This window comes from Channa argus, chromosome 10, assembly GCF_033026475.1.
Source record: "Channa argus isolate prfri chromosome 10, Channa argus male v1.0, whole genome shotgun sequence".
NCBI lineage: Eukaryota > Metazoa > Chordata > Actinopteri > Anabantiformes > Channidae > Channa > Channa argus.
In genome coordinates this window covers 7341900-7363761 of record NC_090206.1, presented here as the reverse complement: position 1 = coordinate 7363761, position 21862 = coordinate 7341900, and the positions used below count along the sequence as shown (strand labels likewise).

The following is a 21862-nucleotide window of genomic DNA, read 5'->3' as shown; positions in this document are numbered from 1 at the left end:
TATTAAGAAGACTCACACCACAGATTACAGTGACAATAAAGTTTTAGTAATAGTAAATAAAAAGGAATGCAATCAATTAAAATGACGATAAATAAAAGACGGAGGCATTAACACTAATTCGCATGTTACCATTAAGAAAGAGGCTCCCAAGACAATGGGGGCCAAAATCAACTTCTCTCTTTGCAAACATGTATTCAAAGGTTTATCTGAAAACAATGTCCAGGGAAAATAGTTTGTATTGGGAATTTTAATGTACAAAGATTTTAAAACGAAAAGAAACACATAACACATTTTAATGTTATTCCATAAGTGTGTTAACTTAAACTTCCAATAAAGCCCTGTTCACAAATAATGTAAAAAAACCCATCCTTCACTCTAAATGCCAACTACAAATTACCAGCTGAGAATGAATGGATAAGCGTTGAAATCAAACTCTTCATTAAAGGTAAGGGTTCTGTTACTGACTCTTTAAAGAACCTTTTATTCTTAGTTCAAGAAGTGCAGGATTAGTGTGTGTGATACTACAAATTATTAACCTGCTGAATTAATCATTCAAAGATAAAAGTCCCTGAGTAGAGTTTTGGACACCCACACAGCCCCAGGTTCCCAGTGATTAATACAGTTAATGATTTGCCTTCAGGTTGGGAATAAAACAGCTAATTTATTCTACTGTGGTCCTTCCATCAGTCCACCGAAGTTAAAAGAGGTTTTTCTTTTGAGAGCAATTCACAGACTATTAGCTGACTTGTGTGAAAACAGTGATCGTAACTGCAGCTACAAGCAATTTATGTTTATGGAAGTTTGAGACAAAATAACCAAGGCTCCAACAATTTTATCTTAAATTTATTGCACCATGTTCTTTTAAATCCAAATGTGCCTTAACATCATATGGCGAGAAGTTTCCAAAGCACTTCAAGAGGTAGACTAACTAATCCAAAACCTCACAATAACAACAGACAGTAGCCCTAAATATAAATAAATGAGTTAATATTGCAGCATATAACATGGTGGTATCTTCATTTTGTTTTGTTCAACTCCATCCAAAGTGAACATCATCCCAGAAAACATCAGGGAAACATACACTAGGCCTAAGTGAGCATGTCTGTAAAGAAGATAAAGTGTAAACGCTTCCTTACAGGGCCTAAAGCGAAGGTCACATTACTTCTTTAAACCAACACTAATTTTAGCTGAATTTACCAAGAGTGAAACAAACATATGGCTTCAATATTTTGGATATTTATCCATAAAGAGGTCATCCATGCCAGTGGCAAGAAAATAGCACTTCTGTTTACTGGCCAAGAAACGATTAACAATGTGAGCTGCCCGTAGTTAAAGATTGAAAAAGACTGAGTATGTTCAGGCCTGCTGGGTTTGAGGGGATCCTAGAGTATTTTAGCCGGACGGCTGTGGGAGTGAGGAGGAGGATCAAGAAGGAGGAGAAACGCTGCTGTCGTAAGCCAATCTGTGCGAGCAGGCAGCAGAGCTGATGGAAGGACGCTGGTGTGAGTAAAGCTGCCACTGTACAGAATCAGGACTAAAGGAGAATCACTTTGAAAAATGTATGTAGGCAGAGCAGTAGTGGGACAATGTTGAACATGAGTAAATAATTGGATAAATAAATATATAAATACCAATAAATATGAATATTTACATCAATGATTCAATTAACATTTTCCTTACAGTCGATGGTGGCTGGAGAAACTACTTAGTGCACTTTAGACGCCGGCAATTGGATTTTCTTGATAGGTTGATAATGGTTCACTTGTGTTTGTGTTCACTTGCAACAGCTTCTCATTAGACTGACCACATCCTGTTTTTGCCACATCATGTTTGTTTTACAATAAGAAGCTGCAGCATGCATTTAGCCTTTAGTCCTGATAAGGAGCACAATGCAGGTAGAGCTTATCCACCCAGTAAGATATGCACTGGTGCAGGGACTTTTACCTGGCGACAAAACAGAGAGAAAATCATAAACACATATTAATACTGTGTAGATATGACAAATGAGTCCAATGTGAAACACTGTACAGGAAACGCAAACCAATGGACTACAGTGCCATTGCAAAGGTTGAATACTTTGTGTCAGATCTACATTATAACAGTCTTTCTTTATTACATGGCCAAGAATAAGAAAACTAGAAAATAACAAAACACAGAAAAACAAAAATATGTGCAAACACTCATGGAGAACGGGTGCAGCAGTAGTTTTGCAACTATGCAGAAAAAGATCTGTGGCCTCTGCAGTGACCACAGCTGCAGATATGTAGCATACAAATTCTTATGAGTTTTAACTGCGCAAAAAAAAAATTAAAAAAAACAGCAACTCCCACAATCATACTATAGATTTCACTAATATGATGATATGAACTGCCAGAACAAATGATTTAAAACTTCAGCAGGAGTTAAAGAGAATTATCACAAATTAAATTTAAATAAATATCTTAATTTAGATAATTATTATTAGATAATAATAATTTAGAGTTAGACGAGACATGTTGTAGTTTTATTATGTGTTATGTGGTGAGCTGAGTCTTGATCAGGTGAGGGAACAAAAAGACATGTTTATACAAACATCAGTTTACACCTGTGGTGTGTTATAGATTAGACAAACAATCTGATAGAGAGATCTGTAGAGTTTATCGTGCTTGAACAGAGAAAGGCTAGCTGTTTCTCCCTGTTTCCAGTGTTTGTGCTAAGCTAACCATCTGCTGGCTATAATTTTTATATTTATCTCACAGATATTAAAGTAAATCTTCTCATCTCATTCTTTCCATACATTAAAAAGTATTTCCCTAATTTTTAAACTATTGCTTAACTGCTAAAATATTTTAGATTGTACTGAATAGATAATGATAGATTTACATTTTTCATATCGTGGCACTGAAGTTCAACCCTAAGGATGAACTTCTTTTCCTGGCTCTATCAAGAAAGATTATCAAGTCCTCTCCAGAGTCATGCATTTCCTTTGAAACATTTATACGGCTTTAATCTGCACTGCTCACTGATCATGTATGCAGACTTAAGCTGGTATCTGGTGGCAGTTGATCAGGCGTTAATATTACAGTGTAACTCAATGCTTCGGGCCAGGAGAGTGTGGGCCTCAAAACACATCTGAAAAGACTGTCTATAGACTGCAGCAATGTTCCTGGAGACTTGTTAGAGAGTTGCAAACTAGATGTTGCATTCGTACACCTCACATACACACTATTTTATTTTATTCTTGTCTTATTTATCAGTGAATGCTGACAATGTTAGAGAAAAAAAAACTTTTACCTATTTGCGTGAAAGCTCCTTCTTCATGCAGGACTTAAAAGAGGTGAACTTCTCTTCCACTCGCACACCCTGTAAGTGTGTGTGAGACACAGAGGGAACAATTTTATGAAGCCAGTTTTACAATGTCCCACCAGATGGCAGTATAATTGCACAAAAATCCATTTGTTCTAGTGTTGAGGTGAGGTTTCAGTAATAAAAAGGGTCAGGAATGTAAATTAGACACAATGTAATGGAGGTATTCAAGTCTACTACTGCCTTAAGAAAAAAAGATTTTATTTGAGCTTATTTAAAGTCGTAATTAAACAGTTGGTGTTTGTGATGCTAATAATTAGTTAAATTGGCCTGGTTGTGTAGAAAAACAAACAAACATGTATTTCTGAGCTCAGTCTTGTCTGTTTAACCTTAATCCTGCACAATATGACTTCATTTTGTATCCTCCATCTTTAAGGTCCTTGTACATTAACAGGTTTAACAGTAAGAAGAAGCTGACAAGATCTTTCCCATCATGCTATACACAGCAACCGCTCTGTTTTTCTGTGCTCTTTGAGGCTGACAATGGAGGAGTGGAGTGGGCTGTATGGGGATCCCTCTACTGATGCCTTCAGTGTCTTAAAATAAAAGATGAATTGCAATTAAATTGCTTCCGCTTTCTCACCCCATTACCACGATGCAGTCGCTCCTTCATAACTCCAATGAACTCTTTGTGGCTGAGTTTATCATCGTGATCCTCATCAAAGATCTTGAAGACAGTGTTGACCAAGTGTCGAGTTAGATTGATGCCCGTGGCCACATAGACCGCACGGGTAAACTCCTCTGGGTGGTGAGTTGATCAGAAGCAAACAACAAATCAACATCTTATGTTTGGTCCAGATATTCATAGTATAAGGGAAATTTAAAGTGATGAGAGTACAGTCAAATAGTGAGCGTTACTCAGGTCATAGATATCTTTGAGATTAAGAAGCAAACAGACTTCTTCACAACGTATTTCTAAACTATGACTAAAAGTTAATAAATAATAACCAAAATAACAACCATCAAGCTGGAATAGTGTCAGCCAAAATGACTGTAATCATATGCATATGTAAAACCTAACCTGATAGTAAGTACACAATATCACACAATATCACAATTACAATACTCTGGTAAATGAATCCAGACAGTCATCTTGGCACACATTTTTGTTTCCCCCTCCACAGGGATGCACTACACCCTCAGATAAATTCAACCAAGCTGACCTTGCTGCAAATGACGACAGAGATCAGAAAAATAAAGCTCATGCATGATCCACTTGATTGATGCATCGGCTGTAGATGCTGCATAATCAGCTACAGACTTAAACTCATCCTGTACCTTGTCCAATGGAGCGATTAGCAAAGTTGTACATTTGCATGGCAATGGTGAAATCCTCTAAGTTGTTTAGGAACTGGAAGAAGGACCTGAACTCCTCAAATGTGATACCCTGCAATGAGAGAACAGCAATAAAACAATGCTTTTATTTATGAAATATTAAGATAATGAAATTTAATATGAGAAAAACAAAGTGCCGCATGAAGCAAACAGCCGCATTTGTTAACACTGCAACTAAGGATAGTGCAACAATTCACACAATACATAATCTGCTTCCTTTCATCCTGCTCGGAATCCTTTATTGTGTGTGGGACCTTGAAGGCATCCGATAGATAACACACCCAAACAGACAAAGTATACAGCGCTGCATTTGCCCTGCACAGTATGGACACGCTGAGCTGTCAGCAGTTGGGGGGGGGAACTGGAGCTTTTGAGAGGAGGTCAGGCCGTTCGGAGATTTTTCTAAAGCAGATTAACCTGATACTTAAATAAACAAAAACAAAGTGATGAATCCCCAAACATCTCAGGCTTGGCTGGTGACTCAAACAGTGAGCCTATTGATGTCCACTCAACCATCCCACAGCAACTCACTATTTCTCTCGCCAGGGGCCCCTGCCAAACAGGCAGCACACACAGCCTAACAAATGGAGTAATGACTAACCTGTGACGCTTTGCTGTTTTAACAAGGTGAGAGCCATAAAATATCTCTTAACCTAATGATGAGACCCACTTGATTATCAATGGAGATCTAGCAACAGGCTACTCGAGGCTGCTAAGGAGCTGCTGGGGCCTTTTCATGTGGGTCAGTGTGCCAGGAGGAAAAACAAATTAAAGCTCAAATGAGGATGCTTCACTCAGCAGCAATTTACAAGGCAATCAAAACACAAAGGAAGAAAATACCAAATGTTCACACAAACCGGCCTGGACATAAATTCCCGAAGACCAACACAACAACGTCTGAATTAATTTCTGCTCTATTTTTTAAGGCTCCAGTTTTTAATAATGATTTGGATTACATCACTTTATAAGGTGGTTATTTTCTCTAACTCTTGTATTTCAACATGAGCACTGGGGTCTCTTGTAGGCAACACTTGAAGACAAAGTGAATGTAGAAGTGGAAAAAAATGCACCTCTTCATCTGGCATGCTGTGGCGCACGTTCTCCAAGTATCCGCTGACATTGTCCACATTGGTGTAGCGAAGAAGGATACGAGCAAAGTCTTCCTCACTTATGGTGGGCATGCCTTTGGAGTAGGAGAGGAACTCTATCTCAAGCACTTCTGTCTGCAGGTTGTCCATGAACCTGTAGAAGTAAGATGGACAGCAGCTGCTGATTGGAAATGCTACAACCAGGAACTCAGACACACAAAGGAGCACTTCATGAACTCTTTAACAAAACAACTAAAGGCTTAGGTGTTTGAAAATGATTAATGGTTATAATCAACACTGAGCAGACAAGAGGCTTCTTTACTTACTTGTAAAAATCTTCAAATTTTAATTCAGCTTTGCCTTTATTGCCAAAGAAATGCACCAGCAGGGTCGTCTCTGTTTTTTCATCCACATGCTATGAGAAGGAACAAACGTTGGCTGTGTTATCACTTCTTGAAGCTTTAAATAACCAGCTGAGATGTTATCATGTTTATAAAAGCAACATACAGTAGATGCAGCAAACCACAATGCACAAATGATTTAATACAAAACTAAATTTGCACAAATCTGAGTTCAGCCAGGGTAATCTGTTCTGTCAGACACAGAACAAGATATGTCACAGTAACACTCGGTAAACATTAACAACGCCTTTTATTTAACCATGCTAAAACTTGAAGTAAAGATGTTAGCCATACCCAGATTCAGGTATTGAATAATTACTCAGAGTTAATGGTTAATTTTCACTGCACCTGAAACCAAACACTGGGCCAGCATTTCTCATTTTTGCACAATACAAACATGTGCCATGCAATAGATTCATTAAACATGCTACAGCCCTTGTTGCACATGCTATTCCTGTTAGAGGACATATTAGTAGAGGTCTCTTTGAGTATTTACAAAAAGGTAGATGCATAAATCAATGACTTGTTCTACTGTGCTGCTAACACAGACTCTACGGGAATATTTATAAGAATAGAAGAGTAAAGACAGTGAGATAGTGTGGCAGGACCTGCTGTACAGTACTGCTGTATGATTATTAAATAAAGTAGCATCTGAATAAGGGCTTCACTACCTCAGTGAGATCAGAAAACAGAATTTGACTGGTGCCACGTCTGAGAATCTCCCACATGCCCCGGGTCTCCAAATGCTGACTTTCTTTTTTGAGAACCTGTGGTAGCAGGTGAAGTACATCTGTTAGAAGACTAAATGCATCTTGCATATGTTAAGTGCATTTTGGACAAACTACCTAACAGACAGTTAGGTGGGCAAGCCATCCACAGAGACAGGGGCAGACAGGTGGACATCTAGAGACAGCACTGACATTGGTGGGTTTGAGAGGCCCAGCAGCCCCGACATGAGTCTGCTCTGCAGTGAAGCATGCAGCCTCTTGGCAGGACACTGGGCCAACACAGATAACACGTGTCCAAAGCATGCAGGGTGTGTGACCTGGCAGATGAATCATGCCAGTTTAACTATGTAACTACACCTTGCCAATACATCATCATTTGATGCTAAGGTGCAAGGCTAATTTATTAGGCACCTGCAATCTGCACTGTTGTAAAAGTGGTCCCCATTTAAATCATTTTCATTTGCAGGAATTTTATATCTGTGAGTTGATGCTGTTTGGAACAAGTAAGTCAATGTGATCTTTTTCCTCAGTGATGTCATGTCCCTGATCTTGGATTAACCAATGATTATGATTCATATAGATTACTCTGCACCCATCAAGCTCCATGTTTTTGCTGAAATATATACAATTCAGTGCAATTCTGTAACTACAGGTATAATGCAACACAACTGTCAGCAACAATTTCCTTGTAATTGGTGTCATACACAACAACACGATCACAAGAAATCTGTCTTCCAGCTAGGATTTCTAAATCCCAGTTAAAAACCAAAGCACTTTGGTGCTACTCTTTTTAAAAATATAATTTCTTCAGTCTAGATGACTCCTATGTCTCAACATTGCCTCATTTAAAAACACACAACCAACCATAAAGAGCCCGCTGCCAGTCAAATGTGTGCAAGTATGGCTTGTTTCAATTTTAATATTTATTTATCTTCCTCTTTTTTTTTATCTGTCAAGCCTGCGGGGGATGTGAGACAGCTGATGAAGCAGCTCTTCCTCTTCAGCTCATTGCTTTCACCAGAGAGGGAAATTTACGACATGATCCCACAGCTAATTATGCAACAACTCTTTAATGCACCGCAGTATTCCCATCTCATTCCTTGAAAAGCGCCTGATACACTTGTAATTACAATCTGCTGGGGAAAGCCCAACTTAAGTAGTGAAGACATGTGTGTTTTGTGTTTTTGAAAAGAAGGGACTTTTGAACTTTTTGCTAGAAAGACAGCTACAATAAGCAGGAGGAATCAAAACAAAAAAGACACACCTAAAGCTGAAGTTTGAAAAGTTCTGTCTAAGGATAGGCCTGTCGCTCTATTAGCTGTAGCCCCCTCTATGTGTGTGTTGAGTGCTTTTCACTGTGCTGCTTCTCCTCTCTGACTGGCATCTTCATGGTCAAACCCACCTCAAAAGGTAACCCGAGCTCAAATACCACTCCTCAAGAAACTGTAAAAATAAAACATGGGGGTCTGAGCGAAAAGGTTGTCAGTCTTTAGGTAAGAGTGTTTTGAGTGGAATCTCTTTCCCAATGCTGACAAAAGGTAAGTACATAAATCATCTGCACTGCACTCACTGCACTACAACACACACACACACACACACACAAAGACAATATTTCAGATAATGCTGCTAGTGGAAGTTCACTGTGATGTATTTCACTTCACAGCAAATGTAAATGAATTTATCTGGTACTAACATAGAATTATGGTTGGTGTCAGTATCACTCACAATAATGCACAATATTTCCAGGTTAGAATGCTCATATGCTAACAACACATGAGACAAGCAGATCAGTTTGTTTTCCTTTAGTGGAATAGAGCCATACATACACTCTGTGGCTTGGACTTGTGATGACCATAAAGCTGCACGCTCTGAAATACAAAAGAGGGAAGGTGCACACATGCAATAAGATTCATTCATAATTTTGTAATAGTTCTTTTAGGTGAGAACCAAATTTGCAGGAAAGTTGGTTTTTAAGCTATATATTGACTTTGTTAATTACAGTTTTTTTGTCAAGTCACAATGTCACATTTATATGACAATCTAAGATGGGTCTACTGATTCTTAAGAATTATGAGCACACCTAATCTTCACCTTCAACTCTGACTTCTTGCAAAGCATCAATATATATCCAAATCTAGAGGACTCATTCTAATGATCTTTTTGATGGTTATACGGGCGTCAGATTAATTTAAGACTGTCCAGAGACACTAACATTTGTACCAGGAGAGCAAGCTCCTCCATGTGATAAGACCTCAAACAGTTGCTCTTATCACTCTATTCGGCTCTGCTTGTTTACATCCACCTGCATATGGCATAAGACAGCCTTAAAGAGATGAAAGCCTCAGGTATGTTTTACCCTCACATTCACCTCAGTGTAGCCAGTGTCCTCTCTAGGAATACTGCAAGCAAAGGCCTAAATATGTTTGATGCTGGTTCAAATTTAAGATTCAGACTAATGTTGTAATAGCTTTTTATCTATCTATCTATCTAGTTAGTGTGTTAGTTAGGGTAGCTAGTTGACAAATGGGTGCAGCAGTGCAAATTAGTATTTCTCTGAAGAAACATTTTGGTCCCACTATTCAACATGGCTGATGTTCACATTGAGTATTGTCCAACAACTCCTGATGGAAACATGCTGCTCTTTAAATGCTTCACTGTGTCCACAACATGGCTGGTATCAAATACAGGTTGTGTATATCTACAGGCTCAAACAACCACCTGCTATTATGGCTACTTGGATGATGTGAGAACTTTGCAGACCAGAAAACCACAACAATGAGCTAAAAGATGCAAAAAAGCTTTGTAAAGTTGACAGGAACACCGTAGGTGAAAAGCGATGGGGGTTTGACAGTATGAGAAACTCTTTTCTACATCATGCATACCCATTTCATTCCTTGATAATATAAATCATACCTGTTGATCAAGTCTTTGCACATCTTCTGCAACATCTTTTCTATCCTTTTTCTTACGAAAGATTTCTTCTAGCTGGTAAGATAATATTAGGTTACTGTGCATTATGTCACATCAAATGCATTTTACACAGAAGGCTGGGGGTCTTACCACCAAGAATTCCCTTTTGTCAACCATTTCATTTCCATCTGCATCAAACATGTTGAAGGCAATTCTGAAGCCTGCATGGGGCTCTAAAGTCAAACACAAATGTACATGCCTTGTATACGCCTTTTAAGTTTTCAATAATTTTCAAGATAATTCTTCTTAACTTGAAGTTAGAATTTATACTTACTTGTTAAAATGCAGAGCAGGAAGAGGTACTCTGTGTAACTGATGATACCTGAAAAAAGAGAAAAACAAGTCAAACTAAGAAACAAAAACCAAAATGTTCCTTTTTCTTCCACACAAGACAGCCTCAAAAGGCATTAACCAGTTAGCTCAAGGTGTTTACAGATCTTCAAAGTCACGCTGCCGAGATGAATAAGCCATCCAAAGAAACAGTGCACGCCTTCAGACAAGAGTAATCTCCTCACGCTCACTGATAACATCTTAAAAGGTGCCTTTTACTTCATGCTTGGTGTTCCCCCTCACACAAACATAGACTTTACAACTGAGCTGACCTATCTGGACATAAACCCAAACAAATTTAAGGCCCCCAGCTTCTGATCGTGTTTGGGTAACAAGATGTAATACATTCTCAAGTGATCTGTCACTGATTGAGAATGGGCGATTCAGGTTTTGTGTCACGTCCTTCAGCTCCCTTTGTTGTGTGACACAGAGAAGGGAAGAGTAAGTGTCACGAGACATCTCAGCTAACACAAGAGGCTTCTTCCCTCCGACTCTGAAATCATTCCCAAGCTTTTGTTTGCTCACAAAGATAGAGAATCGAGCACAGATAGTTCTGGGTGACTGCTTTGGGTGTTATGGGAAAAGAATTCAGGTACAGGGTTTGCTTCAGGGACATATTTCCAGAAAGAACACTCAAGGGACAAAAACAAAGATATTTTCCACTATCTTACATTTCATTGAGTGGAATTATGTTGCTAATTGGATGATGTAAAGACACCTGAAAAACATGCACAAACTGAAGTGTGAAAAGAAAATTAGAGATGCGTGCCATTAGACAAAGTTCATCTACAAATTCCCCATGACAAAGTGCTCCATCTTCTCACCCAGCTCTCCTATTTGGCAGGTACGGCTCTATAATGACAACAGATCTCTAACTTCAAAGCCTTTAAAGCTTAAATGGGTTGAGTAGAGAGAAAAAAAAACTTTTAAGATTCCAGCCATGTCTCACCAATGCCACACACCTTCACTCCTGGAGGCAGCCCCCCTCCTTCCTGCAGCTCAGCTTCTGAGCTCAAGTAGATGTTGTTAGACAATACAAAGAATTCCACAGAAACACTTCATACAGAGTGGCAGTCCCAAAGATGTAATCCAATGCCATTCTTAGGCTTCATAATGTCCGTGGTGATCTGGGGGTGGCCAGTGGGACATGTCTCAACATAGTTGGGTTCAAACAGCTCCCTCATTCTCTAAAGCAACGCTTTGTTCACAGATCAATCCAGTCCTTTTTTCCCTGACAAAGCCACAACGTTTAACAGCAGGATTAAAAGCCCCAAATCCCAGCATTTGCACTTAGCTAAAGCAACAGAGGAGAGAGCAGAACAGTGAGATCTAATGCTCCACAGGCACCTAAGACCTACTGAGCAGGTGGGATGATTTTCCTTCACACTGACAACTTCATTTTTACTGCTATGACTTGAGGTTAGCAATTGAATGCACCACAGTACACAATTAGTGAAATCAGATTCTTTTTTGGAAACACACATGAAGACTTCACATGTGCACATGCAGTGCTCAGACATGGTAGCAGAGTTTGTCCAGTGAAGGTCAGATAACATAGTGAAGTCCTGAAGTAGCCTGCTGCTGCTTTCATTACAGTTTGTTGAGTAATGCCAGAGGAAACATATTGAAAATAAGCTCTTTCGAAATGTTCAGATTTGCAGCTAAAGCTTATTTTCATTATTAATGAACTTCAAAAATACTTCAACAAAATTTTCAGTGCCTGTGGTGGCATCTGTGAATCCCTTGTTTTGTCCAATCAAGTTGTGTATGCCAGGTCGACAGTCTGAAACCCCAAAACATGTGTTAACAAACACATTACAATTAATGGTCATCGCGATTTGTTATAACTAAGCCACAAGCGCCAATTGAGCATCTGGACATTTTCCATAATTGCATAACAATTGTCAGTAGAATTGCTATGATCTGATAATTTCAACTATAAAACGATTTATTATACATGGTACAATGCACAAGTAAAAAATCAAACATACTGTCATTAGCAGCAACAGGCATGTTCACCTTTCCCTTAACCATAAGCTTTGATGACAGGGAATTAAAGGTATTTAGTTGGCACGCATGCAGTTAATTTTGATTAATTCCTACTGTAAACTGCAGACTCTTCCTACAGTTCAAGTGAACATGACAAATGGGGATTATCTACAGGTCAGTCACAATATTTGGACAATAATTTTACAAAAATCACATTTTACTTGGGTTTAAAGGAAAATTATAGAATTCTTTGCTAAAATATCGCAGATTCTGAATAATTATAGTAGTGAAATGTGACAGTTTACATTAGCAGTAAACCTGAGAATAACATCTTACCAGACTGATGAAGAGATACAGTAACTTTTACAGCAAACATTGGCTGCTTCTCTGAACAAGGCCCTTTATATGGCAGTTTAAAAAGTAACAGCATAAAGGGATTTATATGTGCAGCTTAAACACATCCAGTGTGAGCTTTACCTCGTTCACGAAGATTTCTGAACAAATTAGATGATCCTTTCCAAACAGGTGGGGTATCAGCCAGCATCTTGTCTAATTCCTTAGAGAACAGAGGAAAATCCTAATCACTCATTCATATCTATGTTCTGGGTACTAACAATTCAGTGCAGTGTTTGTTGGTATTACAGTAAGTACAAGGGTTTTACAAGGATAAAGGGACTCAAATAAAAGCCAACCAAAGTGAAGAAGTGGGGACCGTTTTTTTTGCAATTAAGAAGTTATTTAGCTAAAGTAGCCTCTAAATAAAAAAATAAAACAAAATAACAATGAAAATTACAGAATTGGATGGTTTGATGACAGAGCAACTCACCTTTTTTGTGAGTGACTTCCATACTCTCCTACCTAAAAATATATAAATATGAAATAGTTAGTGGCTAAAATGCTTGTGAATTTGTACATTTCAATAATGAATTCTATATATCTGAAACCCAGAGCTGGGAAACAAAAGTGAAAACAGATGTTTCTGTGGACAGCAACATAATCTGTGTGTCTGCATGAACACATTCCAATGGTCAATAAAGAAGATAAGACGGATGCATCGTAAAAACACCTGGTCTGGAAATTACATCAATTTCAGTGTCAATAACCCTCCACTGACACATTTTAAAGCCTATGTGTGAGGCTGAGATTATAACTGCCATGTGATAGCTTGTGCTCCACAAAAGTGAGGAATACTGTCCTCAGTGCAGGCATGTGCCTATGCTTTCAATGAATGTTTTTCATATGAATAATTTGCATGACAGCACTTTAAGGGTTGAAACACCTAATGGCCATAACTCCACCAGCCTCTGTTCTATTCATTGCCTCTGAAATTAAACCACCAGTGACATGTTATTTTCATGTTCAGTGCTTTCCTAAACATCCATAGGGAAGGACATAATAAATTGCTTTACAGCCACAATATAACCATTAAACACCATCATTACCATCTGACAAAACACAGGAGAATAATGAGGTATGCTATTACGTTGGCACATCTTGTTTACTTACCTCTTTATATGATCAGTGAAGCCATGTCCAAAACATTACAGCAGACCACACACCTTTACTTGTAATCAATCAGAATCAGAATGTCTTATCATTACATTTATGACATCCATGCTAAATTGTTTGGTCTCTCTAGAAGTTTGTGGCCGCATGAATGGGCCATAAAATTAGAGTTGCCAGTAAAGATATCTATCTTTATGCAGATGTTATGACTGAGACACTTCAAGCTTCGAGCATTGTCCAATGACACTTCACAGGCCCTCATCAACAAGCAATGTTCCAGGAAACAACACTGTGGTTTGTTTTAATCTTGGGTAATTGGAGGACGAAGGGACAGGGACTTATCTTATGACCTGACATTAATGTAATTAGGCAAGTGGCTGCTGAATGCAGCTCATTTCTCCACAGAGCTGTGAATATTACAGAGGCAGTGTTGCATCTGCAGTGCTGCCCACTATCTTAAAACACACCATCATTTAGAAAAAACATGTATTAATCTACCATTTTTATAAATGAGTTAGCTTCTTTCTTCAGCTTCTGAAAACACATCACAGGGACTTCTCAAGGAACAGAGAAATTATCTTAGAACTCGGGAACTACAGTAATTCAGTTGCCCTGCCCTAAGCAGTCTGTTTTACAGTTGGTTTGCTGCAAATAGCTGACAGAATGCACGAACACTGGTACAGCTACTGGACCTTGAGATCATCTTGTCATCAGAAATGAGTCTTTCTTGTTCCAGACAATGTTGAGTATTGTGGGAATGAGCAGGGTAAAAGCAGTGCACTCACTCTTGGGTTCATTCAGAGTGACGGACTCGATGAAGTTTAGCGGAGTCATGTAGAGCTGGCCCTCGTACTCGACCGAACTGAACAGGCGGAATTTGTTTTCATAGGACGACATGTACACGTCTCCATCATCCAGACCATAGGTTCTCACCTGTAAACACAAACACACAAGTCATCATGAATGTCATCATGAAATATTGTAAATCATACCAACAGAGGTCTGTCTGAAAGATTTTTAAGGTTTTTATAAAATGCTCAGAACAGAACAGATTGTCACGAACAGCCTCTTTCATATTGGACACATAAAGAGTGTGTTATGTCAGCCTTATTTTTCATCCCTGTGCACCAGATTATGTCCCTACAACTGTTCAAACCCAGCCAGATCACAAGGCTGGAGTGGTGAAGACAGAGTGAATCTCTCTGTTAGGTGGCACAGTGCCAGGTCCACAGGGCACAGCGCAAACACCCAGGGAATGTGTGCCCCCCTCTGCTTAACCATTAAACCCCCTCTAACCATCCCCACCTCTCATCAAATGTCAGCCCTGTAGCCAAGTCCCAGTGTACAGTTTCCTGTGTGCCTGGATTCCTGCTGGCTGTGGACACCAGGCAAGTTGACCCACAGATAACAAACGGAATCTTCCAGAGCTAGAGGTGTGCAAGCCAGAACCTAATTTACATGTTTGTTTATATCTTCTGTGATCTGTGAAACTCTTGTCAACATTGTCAAAACATGTCTGAGCTAAAGAAACTCAGAAGTGCTAGTGTGTGGACAACTAGGATCAAGTACACATTGTACAAGGGGTTGAGAACATTTTAATAGATACAAGTCATTATGGATTAAGTTTCTCAAAAGTGAAGATATGCCTCTCTGTTTTAGATTGTTAAATGAGTAATTTTGTGTGGGACTTTAATCATATTCAGATCAAACTGGCTGTGTCGTGGCTGCTTCTAATTTCATTTAATTTACTAATTTCTAGTTTCTCATGTTTTATAAACTGAGGAATAAATTATTTGAACAAATAAACAGCAGATCAATATTAATCAATACAAATCAATATTAAAATTATAATTAGATAAAAATTATAATTAGTAAAATAATTCGTTTATCAATAAAATTTCTTATCTATTTTGACCATCTCTGTAGTTACACCAAGTGGTCAAAATAGTAAGAACAATGTAAATCCAGAAACCCCAATAACATCTTTTTAACAGAGTCTAAATAAATGTTGCTTTTTCTTAAATTGATTTCTCAGGAACAGTTTGAAGTTCAGGGTTTCTCTTACTGAATCTAACTTAGCAAGTGTAATTTAGGTCTCTGCAGAATTGAATGGGACATGTGGGCTGTACTTGCACATTTATGTTATCAACAATATCAAGTAAAATGTGTTTACAAGACTTTGGCTTTGTTTCTTTACAGTAACTCAATCTGATGGATTTCCAGAGTGATCACCTTCATAGTGGGGAAGTACTTTTACTCTTGGATGCAAATTATATTAGGTAAGCACTAACACTTATACTTGAGTATTGAGTTTGTTTACTTCTGCCACCAGTGCTTGGCTTTTATATAACACTACATAAATATTGTCAGGTTTTACAAAATTTTGTCAAATAGGAGGAAGTATTGTGTAATGTATGCTCGTACTTAAGTAATATGGACTAGATTTTTTTAAAGAATTGATTACCAAGCAAAAAACAAGTACAATGCAAACCCTCTCTTCGTGGCAGCCATTGGGTCACGTGATCAAAGACCATTTTCCATTTCAGCACCAAAGGTCGCGGATAGCTCCTGAACACGACGACGTTTTATCGTTATTGTAGTTTCACGCGCACAACTTGATGGAGGACGAGGCTAATTAATGCAGATGCTCTGCCTATAATCTCACAGAAAATGCCGAAATTGAAATAAAATTAAAAAAACATGTGTGCTTTCGTGAGACTACATTAGACCTGAAAGCTGTCACTGAAGACCCGGCGGTGGACAAACGCGCCACTGTACCTTATCGGTGGCAGAAACTGATGGCAACGCCAGGTAAAGGAGCCGAGCCTCGACGTAGCTCTTCAGTCCGGAGCCCCTACCGACCAACGAGCAGTAATAATAAGCAGCACCAGCAGCGGCGGTGACACACGCTCCAGCTGCAATAACTTTCCGCGCTTTTGTCGAGTTTGACGGCGTCTGTTGTTTCCGCGCCGCAAACGTCCCCGTTTTGGAGCAGTTGGTGAACGAAGGGAAAAGCCTGCGCAGGGCAGCCATGGCCGTTTGCTCCGAGGTGTCGGAAACAACGACTGGCAACGCAGAGCCGAGCTGCCCGGAGCTCGCGAGACGTGCCGTGGGTATTTCAAGTCCCTGTGGGATTAAAGGGCGTCACGTTTGTGAGAGTGAAGCAAATGTGAACATTTTTGGCGAAAAATAGAAATGCCCACCGAATATTTTTTTTTCTCTACGTTGTGGGTGAATTTCACACCAGTGTCACATGTGGCTCTTTTAAGTTTGGGCTTAGGTTTAATTTAAATTTAATTTAAACAGCCCCCACCACCACAACCACCAACCAGTCCACCATCAACTCTCACCCTGTGTCTTTTTCTTATTTCATGCCCCGGGGAAAGGAAAGAAAAATCCCTGCCAGGGCACGTCTGAACTGTGACAGCCCCGCCCATTACTAGTCCTGTGGTTTTGCACCTGCCTCACCACCTCTGCCACTTAGAGCGTAAAACCTCCAGGAGATCCATTACCTGCACTGCAGCGTTCGTTCAGCCCGTGCTACTGACTCTCCCTCTGCTGCGTCTCTTCCACGGCTCCACTTTGAAGCCTCACCATCCGCTGCGAACAGGTATGCTACATGAGGGCTGTCTGAGCAGCAACTGCCGCCTGCCTCCAAAGAACGAAGACGCAGTGGTGAAAAGGAAGAATTCGGCACCGCCAGCAGAGGATATTTGTTGAGTGTTACATGACAGAGACAGAGAAACCCGTGCGTCCGTGAGTCCTTGCACCACGGGGACTTGTGCTAAGTAACGGAGGAGGTGGACGTAAACATGCAATAAGTGACAGTGGCAACCAGGTAGCCTACTACGCAAGAGCGCTCCCTCTGGACCTCCTCGCTGAACTTTACCCGCTGAGTTTTGACGCGATGACTTCTGCTGTTGCTGCTCCGGCTTCTTTGGGGGAAGTTGGAGGCGTCTTGCACGGCATCGATGGTGTAACGCACGTCGGGTCCCATTTTCTCCTGACCCCTCTTGGGGACAGCCCGACACTGCTGGGGGAGCACCTCATTCCTGGGGACAGGCTGTACCGGAGCACAACGGCGGATTTAACGCACCTGAAGGGGATTCTCAGGAGGAGACAGTTATACTGCAGAACTGGATTTCATCTGGAAATACTTCCGGATGGCACAGTGCAGGGGACGAGGAAGGACCACAGTCGTTTTGGTAAATATGAATTCTTGTTATGCTTCGGTCTAATAAATAAAAAGCAGTTTAAGTTTATAATAGAGCAAATAGTTTTGAAAGCGATCAGCTAGAGGAATAAGAAAGATGTAACAATGTTGTGTCACAATTATGTTTATTTCAAGAGCAATTTCCCTGACACAAAGGTTTTTGAATCTTTAAATTATTATCAATTATTATGTTAGCTGTTAATTCTAATAATTTCATATGTGCCAAGTCTGCAGTTAAATTAGGATGTATGAAATTATTCTTTCACCTTTGTAAAAGTCTTTGTAAAAGAGAACAACTGTGTTATTCTTCTCCAGGTATTTTGGAATTTATAAGCCTTGCTGTTGGGTTGATAAGCATAAGAGGAGTGGACAGTGGACTCTACCTGGGGATGAACGATAAAGGAGAGCTGTATGGCTCTGTAAGTACCATCTTTGCTCTTTCAATTTGACTAAAGAATCATTGAAATCTGTGTGATGACAAACAGGGACATTTTTTATCCACAGAGAACTTGATTTTCAAAGACAGAGAGACATTTTCAGAAATAATTATGTGTGTAATGTGATTTCTGCATTAAAACGAGGCTTCTCATACGTTGTCTCCTTTGATTTCAGGAGAAGCTCACAGCTGAATGTGTCTTCAGGGAGCAGTTTGAGGAAAACTGGTACAACACATACTCGTCCAACTTGTACAAACATGGGGACAAAGGGACACGTTATTTTGTTGCATTAAATAAAGATGGGACACCAAGGGATGGGACTAAATCCAGGCGGCACCAGAAATTCACACACTTCTTGCCCAGGCCTGTGGACCCTGACCGTGTGCCAGAGCTGTACAGGGATATCTTAGGACACAGCTGAGACCCGGAGGCCTGGTGCAGATCGGGAATAGCTGCTTAAGCCCTGGATGGCAGGGAGCAGAGAAAAGTAAGAGAGCTGCAGGCAGGGATGTGGCCCTCGCAGGCTGGTAGACAGCAGCTCGACCGGCAGGAATAAAGGCACCGGGGCCTCTTGTAGGAATGCACGGGCCATCTCTCAGCAGCCAGGAAGACAGGCTAGAATGTCTGCAAGCTCGACATGAGGGGGCTGTTTGTCTCAGAGGCGGGACAACCCTAAAAAGTACCTGCATGGAATAGGAGACAAAAGGGAAACAGAGCTGAACGATCTTGTCCTGTGTCACCTGTTGGACAGAGAAGTCAGCTGGAGCCCACGGGAATCCGTAGCGTTGCAAGATGGTACTTTTATTTGGGTGCTATGTCAGAGAGCTGTAATTTGTTCAGAAGGACCTTGAAGGAATTGTGTTTTATTTTTCTTACCTGTGTGTAGACCTGTTTGAAAAGAGCAAAGTGTAACAATTTATTTATTCACTTTAGATACATATATTTATGTTATATATATATATATATATATATATATATATATTTATTTATTTGAGAATATATTTTTACAGTTAGATACATGTAATATAGAAAAACAACTGTAGAAACTGTATCATCATATAAAGACTGAGACACTGTATCATCATACATTTATTCTGAAGAATCAGATATGCTTTATGACCAAAAATATAAAACATGTTATCTAAATCTGGAAAAGTCCCCTACATTTAAAATGCATTTTGTTTAAATAATATAACTGTGAATCAATTTTTGAAAATGTTGTCTTCTTGACATGGTAATAATACCCAAACTACTGTTAGATGTGTTTACGAGCAGAATCTGAAGCTGAGAAATAATAAATTGCTTTAAGATATTATCAGAATGTTTCTTTTGGTCAGAATATGTGATCAGAGACATTTTATTTTGTGTTAACTAATAACAAAAGTCTCTTTAAAAAAAAACCTCACACTATAACTTTTAACAACACTATCTTTGAGTAGAAGGATGCTTTATTGTTTACCCTGGTCTGTCAGAGTTTAAACATATAAACCTGCTTACGAGATCAATGTTGTCCTTCTTTATGGACACCATTATGCCAAGGGACAAGTCGTAGACCTGATGCACACATAAAACTTCAAAGCCTGCCTGCTAAATGCTGTGAATGAAGGGGCTGCACAACAGCACGATCAGGACCAAATAAAATCTGACCTTTAGCTCATGCCTGCAACTTTAGCCGCTGTATAAAACTGGAGGTCACAGCGATAAGGATTAAGTAACCTGTTCGGCAGTTTGAGGATTTAGACCTGTTAGTCCGTTGGGAAGTCAAGTGGGCCAAGGCAATGTATTTTGTGTGTGTCCGTATGTATTCGTCTTTTTCCATGTAACCACTAACTAAAAGTACGTTGTAACTAAATTTGTGGTTTGGTTTCAAGAAGCCACTATCTTAAATCTGTGCAGAGTTTCCTCCACGGTCGGGAGCAGATCTTTGTTGACGCATGAAAGGCGTGCCTGTGATCTCAACATGTGTGTGTGATGGCGAGCCAGTGGTGGGGGGGTTTTGATATGTGGAGTCAAGTCTCCTGCCAACTCTCTCCTGTCTACAGCGTGATCCTGTGGGACTTTCCCACCTGCACACCTTGAACATCAACACACTTCTGTTGTCGATTAATAACAGCAGCCCAGAGAGTATTATAACCTGCGTGCACACGGACATCCCCTGTCCACAGAGTAAGCACACGCTGTTACAACATGAAAAGGATTCTGGTGCTTTTTTTTGTTTTATGCAAGGAGGTCGTCACTCAATGTATTTCTATAGCTTCTTAGAAAAGTAAAAAAGTAAACATGAAAATGAAGAAGAGGAATAGTGCTTCATTACTGCCTGGTCCTATCTTTTTAAGACAAGCAGTGTGTTATCATAATAGTTTATCCACAACTTTAAGCTGTCGCGATTCCTCCAACCTATGTTTCAGTGCAGGGCTCGTTGCCTTTGTGGTCATGAAAAGTGGACTTTGTGCAAACATCAGCACGTAACCCTTCTCTGCCCCCCTTTTGACATTTTGAAGGTCATCTCTCTAAACAAGCTGGAAATCATGACTTGTGATACCTGAGGCCCAGAAGTGCTCTTTGGCACTTGTTAAACCAATGCTTTTGGAGTCTGCCTGGCCCCGAGACAGATGCTTTTGTTCCCCCTACTCCGCCTTCTCCAGGTGGTCTCTGCCTCCTCACTGAAAACACTTAAACCCCTCATCCGCACCCACTCTGGAAGGCCGTCTCACACGCTTAATGGCCGCTCCCTGACTTTCATCACCTTCTCAGCAGCGGCCTTAAAGGGCTCTAGAGGAAACCCAATCAAGTGTGTGTGTGTGTGTGTGTGTGTGTGTGGCATGGATCCACAGGCAGGTGTGGAAGTCAGTGATCTTCTGTGTCTATCTTCACAGTCCAGTCAGATGGCCCAGGTGTTCCCTCAGCACTCTGATCTCAGTCCTGCTAACAGCAGCCACGGGAGGAGGGTGGAAATATAGTCAGCTTTGTTGTCTGCCCCCAATTATCAGAGAGCATAATTTCTATATTTAGAAGGCTGCGTTGGGGAAGACAGGGGAGGTGCCGAGAAGCTCACCTGTTGCTCTAAAGCCGTGGCCACTTCTAAGAGTGTGTTTGCGGAGGGATGGTGTCTGCAGCTTTATGTCATTTGAATCCTGCAACTATTGATTACAGGCTCTTTGTTGTTTGTTTATTCCTTAGTAAATTGCCGTGCGCACAAATTATGAACTGCATGCGTGTTTATAGGGATTACAGCAGAAGTGTAAGTATAGCATTATCCACTTGATACTTTTGGGCTTTCATCCGAGTTCACAGAGAGAGGCGTTCTGAAAAAGAAATCAGTAGATGTAGTTCCAAATATCATCTATTTATCTATCATTCGTGTTTTGTGTCCTGGAAAATAAATCATCCTTTATACTTGCTGCATTGTAAACCAGTTGAGTTCAATAATTTTTTGTGTTATGGATAAGAGGATTTTGTGGTCTGCCTTCTCCAAGCGGCAATTAGACCAGCATACCTGATTCACTGACACTCCACATCG

General features: G+C 40.0%; 2 protein-coding genes across 7 annotated transcripts; one reads left to right on the top strand and one right to left on the bottom strand.

The window, feature by feature from the left end:
* Window positions 1-229: 229 nt before the first annotated feature.
* Window positions 230-17344, bottom strand: micu3b (mitochondrial calcium uptake family, member 3b). Of its 6 annotated transcripts, none has more exons than XM_067519051.1 (15): window positions 17205-17344; window positions 14478-14625; window positions 13013-13044; window positions 12664-12742; window positions 10142-10189; window positions 9958-10040; window positions 9811-9882; window positions 8724-8765; window positions 6841-6936; window positions 6095-6183; window positions 5751-5922; window positions 4624-4732; window positions 3929-4086; window positions 3274-3342; window positions 230-1944 (listed from the first exon to the last, which is right to left on the bottom strand). In XM_067519051.1, exons 2-14 carry the CDS (start codon window positions 14587-14589, stop codon window positions 3274-3276), a joined length of 1161 nt encoding a protein of 386 aa, XP_067375152.1. In that variant the 5' UTR covers window positions 14590-14625; window positions 17205-17344; the 3' UTR covers window positions 230-1944. The 6 variants fall into 6 exon arrangements, with proteins under 6 accessions (XP_067375152.1, XP_067375147.1, XP_067375153.1 ...); XM_067519046.1 differs by lacking the exon at window positions 17205-17344 and adding an exon at window positions 16471-16817; XM_067519052.1 differs by lacking the exon at window positions 17205-17344 and adding an exon at window positions 16184-16325.
* Window positions 17345-17569: 225 nt separating this feature from the next.
* fgf20b (fibroblast growth factor 20b) lies at window positions 17570-19706 on the top strand. Its single transcript, XM_067519053.1, has 3 exons — window positions 17570-17897; window positions 18221-18324; window positions 18518-19706. Exons 1-3 carry the CDS (start codon window positions 17600-17602, stop codon window positions 18761-18763), a joined length of 648 nt encoding a protein of 215 aa, XP_067375154.1. The 5' UTR covers window positions 17570-17599; the 3' UTR covers window positions 18764-19706.
* The last annotated feature ends 2156 nt before the right edge of the window (window positions 19707-21862 follow it).